General features: G+C 39.7%; 1 protein-coding gene across 1 annotated transcript in view; it reads left to right on the top strand.

Annotated features, from left to right (window-relative positions):
* SENP3 (SUMO specific peptidase 3) overlaps positions 1-15,386 on the top strand; it is a 35,363-nt gene that overhangs the window by 8,527 nt on the left and 11,450 nt on the right. The window contains exons 2-3 of the mRNA XM_056553653.1: positions 7,750-8,164; positions 8,237-8,431. Coding sequence (XP_056409628.1) covers positions 7,759-8,164; positions 8,237-8,431 — 601 coding nt within the window. The 5' untranslated portion in view covers positions 7,750-7,758. The remainder of the gene's footprint in view (positions 1-7,749; positions 8,165-8,236; positions 8,432-15,386) is intronic.

Below are 15,386 nucleotides of genomic sequence, written 5' to 3'. Positions count from 1 at the left end.
TACATTATACTGCACCCCTATATATCACTGTATACCCCTCTATATACTATACATTATACTGCACCCCTATATATCTCTGTATACCCCTCTATATCCTATACATTATACTGCACCCCTATATATCACTGTATACCCCTCTATATACTATACATTATACTGCACCCCTATATATCACTGTATACCCCTCTATATACTATACATTATACTGCACCCCTATATATCACTGTATACCCCACTATATACTATACATTATACTGCACCCCTATATATCACTGTATACCCCTCTATATACTATACAATATACTGCACCCCTATATATCACTGTATACCCCTCTATATACTATACATTATACTGCACCCCTATATATCACTGTATACCCCTCTATATACTATACATTATACTGCACCCCTATATATCACTGTATACCCCTCTATATACTATACATTATACTGCACCCCTATATATCACTGTATACCCCTCTATATACTATACATTATACTGCACCCCTATAGATCACTGTATACCCCTCTATATACTATACAATATACTGCACCCCTATATATCACTGTATACCCCTCTATATACTATACATTATACTGCACCCCTATAGATCACTGTATACCCCACTATATACTATACATTATACTGCACCCCTATATATCACTGTATACCCCTCTATATACTATACAATATACTGCACCCCTATAGATCACTGTATACCCCTCTATATACTATACATTATACTGCACCCCTATATATCACTGTATACCCCTCTATATACTATACATTATACTGCACCCCTATATATCACTGTATACCCCTCTATATACTATACATTATACTGCACCCCTATATATCACTGTATACCCCTCTATATACTATACATTATACTGCACCCCTATATATCACTGTATACCCCTCTATATACTACACATTATACTGCACCCCTATATATCACTGTATACCCCTCTATATACTACACATTATACTGCACCCCTATATATCACTGTATACCCCTCTATATCCTATACAATATACTGCACCCCTATATATCACTGTATACCCCTCTATATACTATACAATATACTGCACCCCTATATATCTCTGTATACCCCTCTATATACTATACATTATACTGCACCCCTATATATCACTGTATACCCCTCTATATACTATACATTATACTGCACCCCTATATATCACTGTATACCCCTCTATATACTATACAATATACTGCACCCCTATATATCTCTGTATACCTCTCTATATACTATACATTATACTGCACCCCTATATATCACTGTATACCCCTCTATATACTATACATTATACTGCACCCCTATATATCACTGTATACCCCTCTATATACTATACATTATACTGCACCCCTATATATCACTGTATACCCCTCTATATACTATACATTATACTGCACCCCTGTATATCTCTGTATACCCCTCTATATACTATACATTATACTGCACCCCTATATCACTGTATACCCCTCTATATACTATACAATATACTGCACCCCTATATATCACTGTATACCCCTCTATATACTATACAATATACTGCACCCCTATATATCACTGTATACCCCTCTATATACTATACATTATACTGCACCCCTATATATCACTGTATACCCCTCTATATACTATACATTATACTGCACCCCTATATCACTGTATACCCCTCTATATACTATACATTATACTGCACCCCTATATATCACTGTATACCCCTCTATATACTATACATTGTACTGCACCCCTATATATCACTGTATACCCCTCTATATACTATACATTATACTGCACCCCTATATATCTCTGTATACCCCTCTATATACTATACATTATACTGCACCCCTATATATCTCTGTATACCCCTCTATATACTATACATTATACTGCACCCCTATATATCTCTGTATACCCCTCTATATACTATACATTATACTGCACCCCTATATATCTCTGTATACCCCTCTATATACTATACATTATACTGCACCCCTATATATCTCTGTATACCCCTCTATATACTATACATTATACTGCACCCCTATATATCACTGTATACCCCTCTATATCCTATACATTATACTGCACCCCTATATATCTCTGTATACCCCTCTATATACTATACATTATACTGCACCCCTATATATCACTGTATACCCCTCTATATACTATACATTATACTGCACCCCTATATATCTCTGTATACCCCTCTATATACTATACAATATACTGCACCCCTATATATCACTGTATACCCCTCTATATACTATACATTATACTGCACCCCTATATATCTCTGTATACCCCTCTATATACTATACATTATACTGCACCCCTATATATCTCTGTATACCCCTCTATATACTATACATTATACTGCACCCCTATATATCTCTGTATACCCCTCTATATACTATACATTATACTGCACCCCTATATATCTCTGTATACCCCTCTATATACTATACATTATACTGCACCCCTATATATCACTGTATACCCCTCTATATACTATACATTATACTGCACCCCTATATATCTCTGTATACCCCTCTATATACTATACAATATACTGCACCCCTATATATCACTGTATACCCCTCTATATACTATACATTATACTGCACCCCTATATATCTCTGTATACCCCTCTATATACTATACATTATACGGCACCCCTATATATCTCTGTATACCCCTCTATATACTATACATTATACTGCACCCCTATAGATCACTGTATACCCCTCTATATACTATACATTATACTGCACCCCTATATATCACTGTATACCCCTCTATATACTATACAATATACTGCACCCCTATATATCTCTGTATACCCCTCTATATACTATACATTATACTGCACCCCTATATATCACTGTATACCCCTCTATATACTATACATTATACTGCACCCCTCTATATCCTATACATTGTACTGCACCCCTATATATCACTGTATACCCCTCTATATACTATACAATATACTGCACCCCTATATATCTCTGTATACCCCTCTATATGCTATACAATATACTGCACCCCTGTATATCACTGTATACCCCTCTATATACTATACATTGTACTGCACCCCTGTATATCACTGTATACCCCTCTATATACTATACATTATACTGCACCCCTATATATCACTGTATACCCCTCTATATACTATACATTATACTGCACCCCTATAGATCACTGTATACCCCTCTATATACTATACATTGTACTGCACCCCTATATATCACTGTATACCCCTCTATATACTATACAATATACTGCACCCCTATATATCACTGTATACCCCTCTATATACTATACAATATACTGCACCCCTATATATCTCTGTATACCCCTCTATATACTATACAATATACTGCACCCCTATATATCACTGTATACCCCTCTATATACTATACAATATACTGCACCCCTATATATCTCTGTATACCCCTCTATATACTATACATTATACTGCACCCCTGTATATCACTGTATACCCCTCTATATACTATACATTGTACTGCACCCCTGTATATCACTGTATACCCCTCTATATCCTATACATTGTACTGCACCCCTATATATCACTGTATACCCCTCTATATACTATACATTATACTGCACCCCTATATATCACTGTATACCCCTCTATATACTATACATTATACTGCACCCCTATATATCACTGTATACCCCTCTATATACTATACATTATACTGCACCCCTATAGATCACTGTATACCCCTCTATATACTATACATTATACTGCACCCCTATATATCTCTGTATACCCCTCTATATACTATACATTATACTGCACCCCTATAGATCACTGTATACCCCTCTATATACTATACATTATACTGCACCCCTATATATCACTGTATACCCCTCTATATACTATACATTATACTGCACCCCTAGATATCACTGTATACCCCACTATATACTACACATTATACTGCACCCCTATATATCTCTGTATACCCCTCTATATACTATACAATATACTGCACCCCTATATATCACTGTATACCCCTCTATATACTATACATTATACTGCACCCCTATATATCTCTGTATACCCCTCTATATACTATACATTATACTGCACCCCTATAGATCACTGTATACCCCTCTATATACTATACAATATACTGCACCCCTATAGATCACTGTATACCCCTCTATATACTATACATTATACTGCACCCCTATAGATCACTGTATACCCCTCTATATACTATACAATATACTGCACCCCTATATATCACTGTATACCCCTCTATATACTATACATTATACTGCACCCCTATAGATCACTGTATACCCCACTATATACTATACATTATACTGCACCCCTATAGATCACTGTATACCCCTCTATATACTATACATTATACTGCACCCCTATATATCACTGTATACCCCTCTATATACTATACATTATACTGCACCCCTATATATCACTGTATACCCCTCTATATACTATACATTATACTGCACCCCTATAGATCACTGTATACCCCTCTATATACTATACAATATACTGCACCCCTATATATCACTGTATACCCCTCTATATACTATACATTATACTGCACCCCTATAGATCACTGTATACCCCACTATATACTATACATTATACTGCACCCCTATATATCACTGTATACCCCTCTATATACTATACAATATACTGCACCCCTATAGATCACTGTATACCCCTCTATATACTATACATTATACTGCACCCCTATATATCACTGTATACCCCTCTATATACTATACATTATACTGCACCCCTATATATCACTGTATACCCCTCTATATACTATACATTATACTGCACCCCTATATATCACTGTATACCCCTCTATATACTATACATTATACTGCACCCCTATATATCACTGTATACCCCTCTATATACTACACATTATACTGCACCCCTATAGATCACTGTATACCCCTCTATATACTACACATTATACTGCACCCCTATATATCACTGTATACCCCTCTATATCCTATACAATATACTGCACCCCTATATATCACTGTATACCCCTCTATATACTATACAATATACTGCACCCCTATATATCTCTGTATACCCCTCTATATACTATACATTATACTGCACCCCTATATATCACTGTATACCCCTCTATATACTATACATTATACTGCACCCCTATATATCACTGTATACCCCTCTATATACTATACATTATACTGCACCCCTATATATCACTGTATACCCCTCTATATACTACACATTATACTGCACCCCTATATATCACTGTATACCCCTCTATATACTACACATTATACTGCACCCCTATATATCACTGTATACCCCTCTATATCCTATACAATATACTGCACCCCTATATATCACTGTATACCCCTCTATATACTATACAATATACTGCACCCCTATATATCTCTGTATACCCCTCTATATACTATACATTATACTGCACCCCTATATATCACTGTATACCCCTCTATATACTATACATTATACTGCACCCCTATATATCACTGTATACCCCTCTATATACTATACAATATACTGCACCCCTATATATCTCTGTATACCTCTCTATATACTATACATTATACTGCACCCCTATATATCACTGTATACCCCTCTATATACTATACATTATACTGCACCCCTATATATCACTGTATACCCCTCTATATACTATACATTGTACTGCACCCCTATATATCACTGTATACCCCTCTATATACTATACATTATACTGCACCCCTATATATCACTGTATACCCCTCTATATACTATACATTGTACTGCACCCCTATATATCACTGTATACCCCTCTATATACTATACATTGTACTGCACCCCTATATATCACTATATACCCCTCTATATACTATACATTATACTGCACCCCTATATATCACTGTATACCCCTCTATATACTATACATTATACTGCACCCCTATATATCTCTGTATACCCCTCTATATACTATACAATATACTGCACCCCTATATATCACTGTATACCCCTCTATATACTATACAATATACTGCACCCCTATATATCTATGTATACCTCTCTATATACTATACATTATACTGCACCCCTATATATCACTGTATACCCCTCTATATACTATACATTATACTGCACCCCTATATATCACTGTATACCCCTCTATATACCATACAATATACTGCACCCCTATATATCACTGTATACCCCTCTATATACTATACATTATACTGCACCCCTATATATCTCTGTATACCCCTCTATATACTATACATTGTACTGCACCCCTATATATCACTGTATACCTCTCTATATACTATACATTATACTGCACCCCTATATATCACTGTATACCCCTCTATATACTATACATTGTACTGCACCCCTATATATCACTGTATACCCCTCTATATACTATACATTATACTGCACCCCTATATATCACTGTATACCCCTCTATATACTATACATTGTACTGCACCCCTATATATTACTGTATACCCCTCTATATACTATACAATATACTGCACCCCTATATATCTCTGTATACCCCTCTATACTATACATTGTACTGCACCCCTATATATCACTGTATACCCCTCTATATACTATACATTATACTGCACCCCTGTATATCACTGTATACCCCTCTATATCCTATACATTATACTGCACCCCTGTATATCACTGTATACCCCTCTATATACTATACATTATACTGCACCCCTATATATCACTGTATACCCCACTATATACTACACATTATACTGCACCCCTATATATCACTGTATACCCCTCTATATACCATACAATATACTGCACCCCTATATATCACTGTATACCCCTCTATATACTATACATTGTACTGCACCCCTATATATCACTGTATACCCCACTATATACTACACATTATACTGCACCCCTATATATCTCTGTATACCCCTCTATATACTATACAATATACTGCACCCCTATATATCACTGTATACCCCACTATATACTATACATTATACTGCACCCCTATATATCACTGTATACCCCTCTATATACTACACATTATACTGCACCCCTATATATCACTGTATACCCCACTATATACTATACATTATACTGCACCCCTGTATATCACTGTATACCCCTCTATATCCTATACATTATACTGCACCCCTATATATCACTGTATACCCCACTATATACTATACATTATACTGCACCCCTGTATATCACTGTATACCCCTCTATATCCTATACATTATACTGCACCCCTATATATCACTGTATACCCCACTATATACTACACATTATACTGCACCCCTATATATCACTGTATACCCCTCTATATCCTATACAATATACTGCACCCCTATATATCTCTGTATACCCCTCTATATACTACACATTATACTGCACCCCTATATATCACTGTATACCCCTCTATATACTACACATTATACTGCACCCCTATATATCACTGTATACCCCTCTATATACCATACAATATACTGCACCCCTATATATCACTGTATACCCCACTATATACCATACAATATACTGCACCCCTATATATCTCTCTTCCCTCTCTCCCCACGCCGCCTCACTTTCCTACCGGACGGCGCCCCCCCCCCAGCCTACTGCTGTATTGTGGGGTAAATCTTGGGTATTTTCTCTTCCAGCTCCCCACGATGAGGCACACCCCAGTCCAGCGCCATCTTCCCCCTCTTGCCAGCCACCTCCTGCCTCCCGGGAAGCACGGCAAGCTGTTCAGTATTCGGGAGGACAGCTGCTGGGAACCGGAGGAAGAGGAGTCACAAGTGAAGAAAACGTGCAGGCAGCCGCCCAGACAGCGCAGGGGGCGGAGACAACGTCTGCGTGTGCTGCGCTCCCTCTATCTGCGCCTCTACAAGCGGACGATCTCCCTGCCCTTTTATTGGAAAATATGGGGCAGCCTGGGGGGCCGCAGGAGACGTTTAGGGGCCAGGAGGAGGGAAGGTGGTGGAGGCTCGGCGGGGATGGAGGTGGGGAAAGCACAACGCTTAGGACCTATGGAGGAGCCTGCGCTGGCCAATCACAAAGCTGAAGAGGATACAGGTGAGGAGCGGGTACGTGCCAACCTATAACCTCTGTGTATACAACCCATCACCCTCCTTTCTCTACCACCAGGTTCAGCGTTCGGACTTCCCAATGGTTTTTCCCCTCTCCCCACGGAGTCCGAGGCCATCCTCATCACCAACGTATGCAGCATTGGGGCACTGGATGGCCCTGCCCAAAATGGACCCCACAGCCAAGGAAGCTTAACCCCTACCGCAGAGAAGGAGGTTCCAGCTTTAACAGAGGAGCATGTGGCCTGTGTACAGAGTGAGTCCATCCACTGGGAGCCATTATACTGAGGTTATGGTACCCGGCCCTGTGCGCCAACTCTTCACGACATGGTACATTACACCGCATACAGGGTATACAGCATCACACACCACGTATACTGCTCATACAGGTCTTTACAGTCACTATGCTATCATATGCAGGATTCTAAACAGTAAAGGCACTCACTATTCTGCTGGTGGGGTCACTGTGTACATACATTACATTACTTATCCTGTACTGATCCTGAGTTATATCCTGTATTATACCCCAGAGCTGTACTCACTATTCTGCTGGTGAGGTCACTGTGTACATACATTGCATTACTTATCCTGTACTGATCCTGAGTTATATCCTGTATTATACTCCAGAGCTGTACTCACTATTCTGCTGGTGAGGTCACTGTGTACATACATTGCATTACTTATCCTGTACTGATCCTGAGTTATATCCTGTATTATACTCCAGAGCTGTACTCACTATTCTGCTGGTGAGCTCACTGTGTACATACATTGCATTACTTATCCTGTACTGATCCTGAGTTATATCCTGTATTATACTCCAGAGCTGTACTCACTATTCTGCTGGTGAGGTCACTGTGTACATACATTACATTACTTATCCTGTACTGATCCTGAGTTATATCCTGTATTATACTCCAGAGCTGTACTCACTATTCTGCTGGTGAGGTCACTGTGTACATACATTACATTACTTATCCTGTACTGATCCTGAGTTATATCCTGTATTATACTCCAGAGCTGTACTCACTATTCTGCTGGTGAGGTCACTGTGTATATACATTACATTACTTATCCTGTACTGATCCTGAGTTATATCCTGTATTATACTCCAGAGCTGTACTCACTATTCTGCTGGTGAGATCACTGTGTATATACATTACATTACTTATCCTGTACTGATCCTGAGTTATATCCTGTATTATACCCCAGAGCTGTACTCACTATTCTGCTGGTGAGGATACTGTGTACATACATTACATTACTTATCCTGTTCTGATCCTGAGTTATATCCTGTATTATACTCCAGAGCTGTACTCACTATTCTGCTGGTGAGGTCACTGTGTACATACATTACATTACTTATCCTGTACTGATCCTGAGTTATATCCTGTATTATACTCCAGAGCTGTACTCACTATTCTGCTGGTGGGGTCACTGTGTACATACATTACATTACTTATCCTGTACTGATCCTGAGTTATATCCTGTATTATACCCCAGAGCTGTACTTACTATTCTGCTGGTGAGGTCACTGTGTACATACATTACATTACTTATCCTGTACTGATCCTGAGTTATATCCTGTATTATACTCCAGAGCTGTACTCACTATTCTGCTGGTGGGGTCACTGTGTACATACATTACATTACTTATCCTGTACTGATCCTGAGTTATATCCTGTATTATACTCCAGAGCTGTACTCACTATTCTGCTGGTGAGATCACTGTGTACATACATTACATTACTTATCCTGTACTGATCCTGAGTTATATCCTGTATTATACTCCAGAGCTGTACTCACTATTCTGCTGGTGAGGTCACTGTGTACATACATTACATTACTTATCCTGTACTGATCCTGAGTTATATCCTGTATTATATCCCAGAGCTGTACTCACTATTCTGCTGGTGAGGTCACTGTGTACATAAATTACATCTACAATGGGGGGGAAGTTATCGTTGTGGTGTGCTGTATGTCAGCCATTTTTTGTTTGTTTTGTGCGCTGCTAATGTGTAGGTGCGCCAAATTTATTTTGATAAAGTACACATTTCCTGAAATGACATGTCTGTACACTATTTTCTATGGTTTCTATCCCGTTGTGCAAAATTTTGCAACTTTTCTTCGCACAAATCTAAGCTAGATCCGGGCTGGTGTAGATTTCCAATTTTTGGGGAAAACTGTTTGCGCAAAAATTTGTGACAATTTTTTTTTATTTTTTTTGTAAAGTCGCATGGGCCCCCTGTGTGGTCACACTTCTGCCCTAATCCCACCACCACCCTTACACACAAAATAAACTAAAATGTATGTATAATATATATATATCTCTCTCTATCTCTCTCTATCTCTCTCTATCTCTCTCTATCTCTCTCTATCTCTCTCTATCTCTCTCTATCTCTCTCTATCTCTCTCTATCTCTCTCTATCTCTCTCTATCTCTCTCTATCTCTCTCTATCTATCTCTATCTATCTCTATATCTCTATCACTATGGTAGGTAAAAATAATTTTCCTTGACCAGTATAAGGAGTACATATATACCACCACACAATAACTGGTTAATATCGTTATACTGTACTGAATAAAACTACTATATACAGACCAGTATACTATATAGGATCTGTATTCAGTATAGGTGGTGATATACAGGACCACGGGGGAGATTTATCAAAACCTGAGCAGAGGAAGAGTGGTGCAGTTGCCCATAGCAACCAATCAGATTGCTTCTTTCTTTTTCCACAGGCCTCTAAAGAGGCCTGTGGAAAATGAAAGAAGCAATCTGATTGGTTGCTATGGGCAACTGCACCACTCTTCCTCTGCTCAGGTTTTGATAAATCTCCCCCCATATGATTATAGATACCAGCTGTACACACGATCTGTATAACATAAGTGATCACAATTACGTCTCTTCTGATCGGTGGCGTCTTTTCTTCTCTGTCCGGATCAGACCGCCATGTCGATCTCTTCACATTTTCAGGACAAACATGTCAGATTCTGCATTTTTCCAGTGCCCTCCCCTCGTCTACACAATTTCCCCATCTATAGGCCCCTAACTGTAATAATGCCCTCCTTGGTGTCCTGCACAGCAAAAGGGTAGGTAGGTAGCCAGATAAATAGGCAACTAGGTGGGTAGATCAGGAAGCCAGATATAAATGTTGGTAGCCAGGCATGTAGGTAGATGGCTAGGTAGTTGGGTAGCCATGTATGAAGGCCAGGTATGTACATAGTTAGGTAGCCGGATATGTAGGCAGCCAGGCATGTAGGTAGATGGCTAGGTAGTTGGGTAGCCATGTATGAAGGCCAGGTATGTATATAGTTAGGTAGCCGGATATGTAGGCAGCCAGTCATGTAGGTAGATGGCTAGGTAGTTGAGCAGCCATGTATGAAGGCCAGGTATGTATATAGTTAGGTAGCCGGATATGTAGGCAGCCAGTCATGTAGGTAGATGGCTAGGTAGTTAGGCAGCCATGTATGTACATAGTTAGGTAGCCGGATATGTAGGCAGCCAGTCATGTAGGTAGATGGCTAGGTAGTTGGGTAGCCATGTATGAAGGCCAGGTATGTACATAGTTAGGTAGCCGGGTATGTAGGTGGGTAGTAAAATATGTAGGCAGCCAGGTATGTAGGTAGTAGTTAGGCATCCAAGCATAAAGTTAGGTAGTCATGTAGGTAGCCAGCACCCCCTCCACCTAGTGGCGGATCCAGAGTCTAGTCTCAGGAGGGGCACCATCAGAGTATTTTGTGTTAGCGAAAGAAAATAAGAAGTTACAGGTAGGCAATGACCCCAAGTAGGTAGTGTCTGCAGGAAGTGGTGGACCCAAGAAGTTAATGTCGCCCAGGTAGGTTGTCATGCCCCCTTTATGAAAACCACCTATTAGGTAGTTTGTCCCCATATTAGCTTGGCAGGGACATAGTAGATAGACTCTCTCTCTCCATTTTGGGTATAAGCAGCAGAGTTTCCCCCACATTAGGTATAGATAGGTAGGTATATGTATTCTCCCCCCCCCTCCCCCTGACACTGCCTCTTCACTCCCAACAACACCCCTCCTCGGGATAAAAAATAATAATCTGGATCTGCCTCAGCGCCGGGCCATTGGACCATGTCCGAACGGACCGGTGAGTCAGTCTACCCTGGTCACATTTGATACATCCCTGACTGCTGCAAAAAGCTGATCATGCCGCCATACCTTTTTTATTTTTTTCTTCTTTCTTGAAATCTGAATGGTATGCTAACAAAATCAGAGGGGTGGGCTTCAGTGCCGCCATCTAAGGTGACCAGCGCCATAAAGACACCCAACCCATACCTAGAATTTATTTCGGAGACTGTGAACCAGTTTAGGTCCGTAGGATTTATAAGGTCATGAGCAACCAGTATGGCCTTTCGAGCCGGATCCAAAAATGAGTTATCCGAACCCTGTGGGAACTTTTGGTGGTCCTAGAGGGGCAAACAAAAAAAAAAAAGGCCAGTCCGTAAAGCCTGGGACGCTCTGTCCGTGCCAATAACTTATCTCTGATTACTGAACATGAATGGTTGGAAGCTACAGAGGTGTGCAAGCAAGATGCTAGGCCCCGCGGCAACGTCACTTCTGCTTTAAGGCTGAGGTTTCACTTTTTTCTGGCAGTTTTTGGATATCTGCCACTGCCAGAAGTGTATTCAAAAGGAATAGGACATATAAAGGAAGGACTTGCACTTCTCCTCCCTTATGGATCCACTTCTGATTTTGGCTCAAAAACTGCAGGGGCAGATATCCAAAAACTGGCAGAATTTATTTTTATTTTTTTAAAGTACTTTTTGATTGCAAACTGTTCCGCTTTCTTGAGGCAGATTAACATCCTACTGCTATTTATGTGAATAATAATCTTACGATAACATAAAATAATAAAAATTATAATTATATAATAAAGTAAAAATATAATTATAAAATAATACCAATATAATAAAAATATAGTAATAAAAATAATAAAATAGTAGTTTTTTTTTTTACCCCTAGAGGACACAGGACGCACCTATATGCCCTGGCTGCCTGGTACTTGTATATCTTGAGTCCTGTCTGGACTATGAAGAGATCACAGGCACCATCATCAGCTAGGGATCTGCCGCTAATGACTGTTATCAGCGATCACTCTGATGGCTGCCAGTAACCCTTTAGATGCAGTGATCAAAACGATCCTCTGAAGTATTAAGGGGGTGTACTGAGACTCATCGGACCACCAGCAGCGTGATCGTGAGGGTCTGATGAGTCAAGATGGTAGCTGGAGCACCAAGGGGTCTGGCAGACCATACAAGTACATTGCTGAGATCCCTAATCAATGTTATGCCTATATAAACCGTCATGGCCGTAAATGTTGTCCCCCCCCTGAAATGTTTCTATATAATGAAGTATTCCTCACAGGAAAGGATTGCAGTAACACAGGTTTATTCCCTTTGTGTATATATATATATCTCCTCTCCTCTGTATATATATATATATATATATATATATATATATATATATATATATAGATCTCCTCTCCTCTGTGTATATATATATATATATATATATATATATATATATATATATAGATCTCCTCTCCTCTGTGTGTGTGTATATATATATATATATATATATATATATATATATATATATATATATATATATAGATCTCCTCTCCTCTGTGTATATATATATATATATATATATATATATATATATATATATATATATATATATATATATATATATATATATATATATATATATATATATTGCAGTAACACAGGTTTTGCTATACACATGTTTATTCCCTTTGTGTGTATTTATATAGATCTCCTCTCCTCTGTATATATATATATATATAAATTGCAGTAACACAGGTTTTGCTATACACATGTTTATTCCCTTTGTGTGTATTGGAACTAAACCAAAAAAGGAGGAAAAAAGCAAATTGGCCATAATGTCACCAAACTCCAAAAATGGTCCGGACAAAATTATTGGCACCCTTAATATTTGGTTGCACACCCTTTGGAAAAAATAACTGAAATCAGTGTCTTCCTATAACCATCAATAAGCTTCTTACACCTCTCAGCCGGAATGTTGGACCACTCTTCCTATAACCATCAATAAGCTTCTTACACCTCTCAGCCGGAATGTTGGACCACTCTTCCTATAACCATCAATAAGCTTCTTACACCTCTCAGCCGGAATGTTGGACCACTCTTCCTTTACAAACTGCTCCCGGTCTCTTATTGGACGGCGCCTTTTCCCAACAGTAATTATAAGATCTCTCCACAGGTGATCAATGGGATTTAGATCTGGACTCATTGCTGACACTTCAGAACTCTCCAGCGCTTTGTTGCCTCCATTCCTGGTGCTTTTTGACGTATGTTTGGGGTCATTGTCCTGCTGGAAGACCCAAGATCTCGGACACTAAACCCAGCTTTCTGACACTGGGCTGTACAGTGCGACCCAAAATCCATTGGTAATCCTCAGATTTCATGATGTCTTGTACACATTCAAGGCCCCCAGTGCCAGAGGCAGCAAAACAACCCAAAACATCACTGACCTCCCCCATATGTCACTGTAGGTACTGTGTTCTTTTCTTTGTAGGCCTCATTCCGTTTTCGGTAAACGGTAGAATCATGGGCTTTACCAAAAAGCTCTATCTTGTCTCATCTGTCCACAAGACGTTTTCCCAGAAGGATTTTGGTTACTCAAGTTCATTTTGGTAAAATGTAGTCTCTTTTTTTATGTGTCAGCAGTGGGGTCCTCCTGGGTCTCCTCCATAGTGGGGTCCTCCTGGGTCTCCTCCATAGTGGGGTCCTCCTGGGTCTCCTCCATAGTGGGGTCCTCCTGGGTCTCCTCCATAGTGGGGTCCTCCTGGGTCTCCTCCATAGTGGGGTCCTCCTGGGTCTCCTCCATAGTGGGGTCCTCCTGGGTCTCCTCCATAGTGGGGTCCTCCTGGGTCTCCTCCATAGTGGGGTCCTCCTGGGTCTCCTCCATAGTGGGGTCCTCCCGGGTCTCCTCCATAGTGGGGTCCTCCCGGGTCTCCTCCATAGTGGGGTCCTCCCGGGTCTCCTCCATAGTGGGGTCCTCCCGGGTCTCCTCCATAGTGGGGGTCCTCCCGGGTCTCCTCCATAGTGGGGTCCTCCTGGGTCTCCTCCATAGAGTTTCATTTCATTTAAATGTTGTCTGATAGTTTGCGCTGACACTGATGCTTCCTGAGCCTGCAGGACA

This window comes from Hyla sarda, unplaced genomic scaffold, assembly GCF_029499605.1.
Source record: "Hyla sarda isolate aHylSar1 unplaced genomic scaffold, aHylSar1.hap1 scaffold_344, whole genome shotgun sequence".
NCBI classification, from domain to species: domain Eukaryota; kingdom Metazoa; phylum Chordata; class Amphibia; order Anura; family Hylidae; genus Hyla; species Hyla sarda.
Note: the sequence above shows the minus strand (reverse complement) of the source record. Positions and strands in the feature narration are given on the sequence as shown.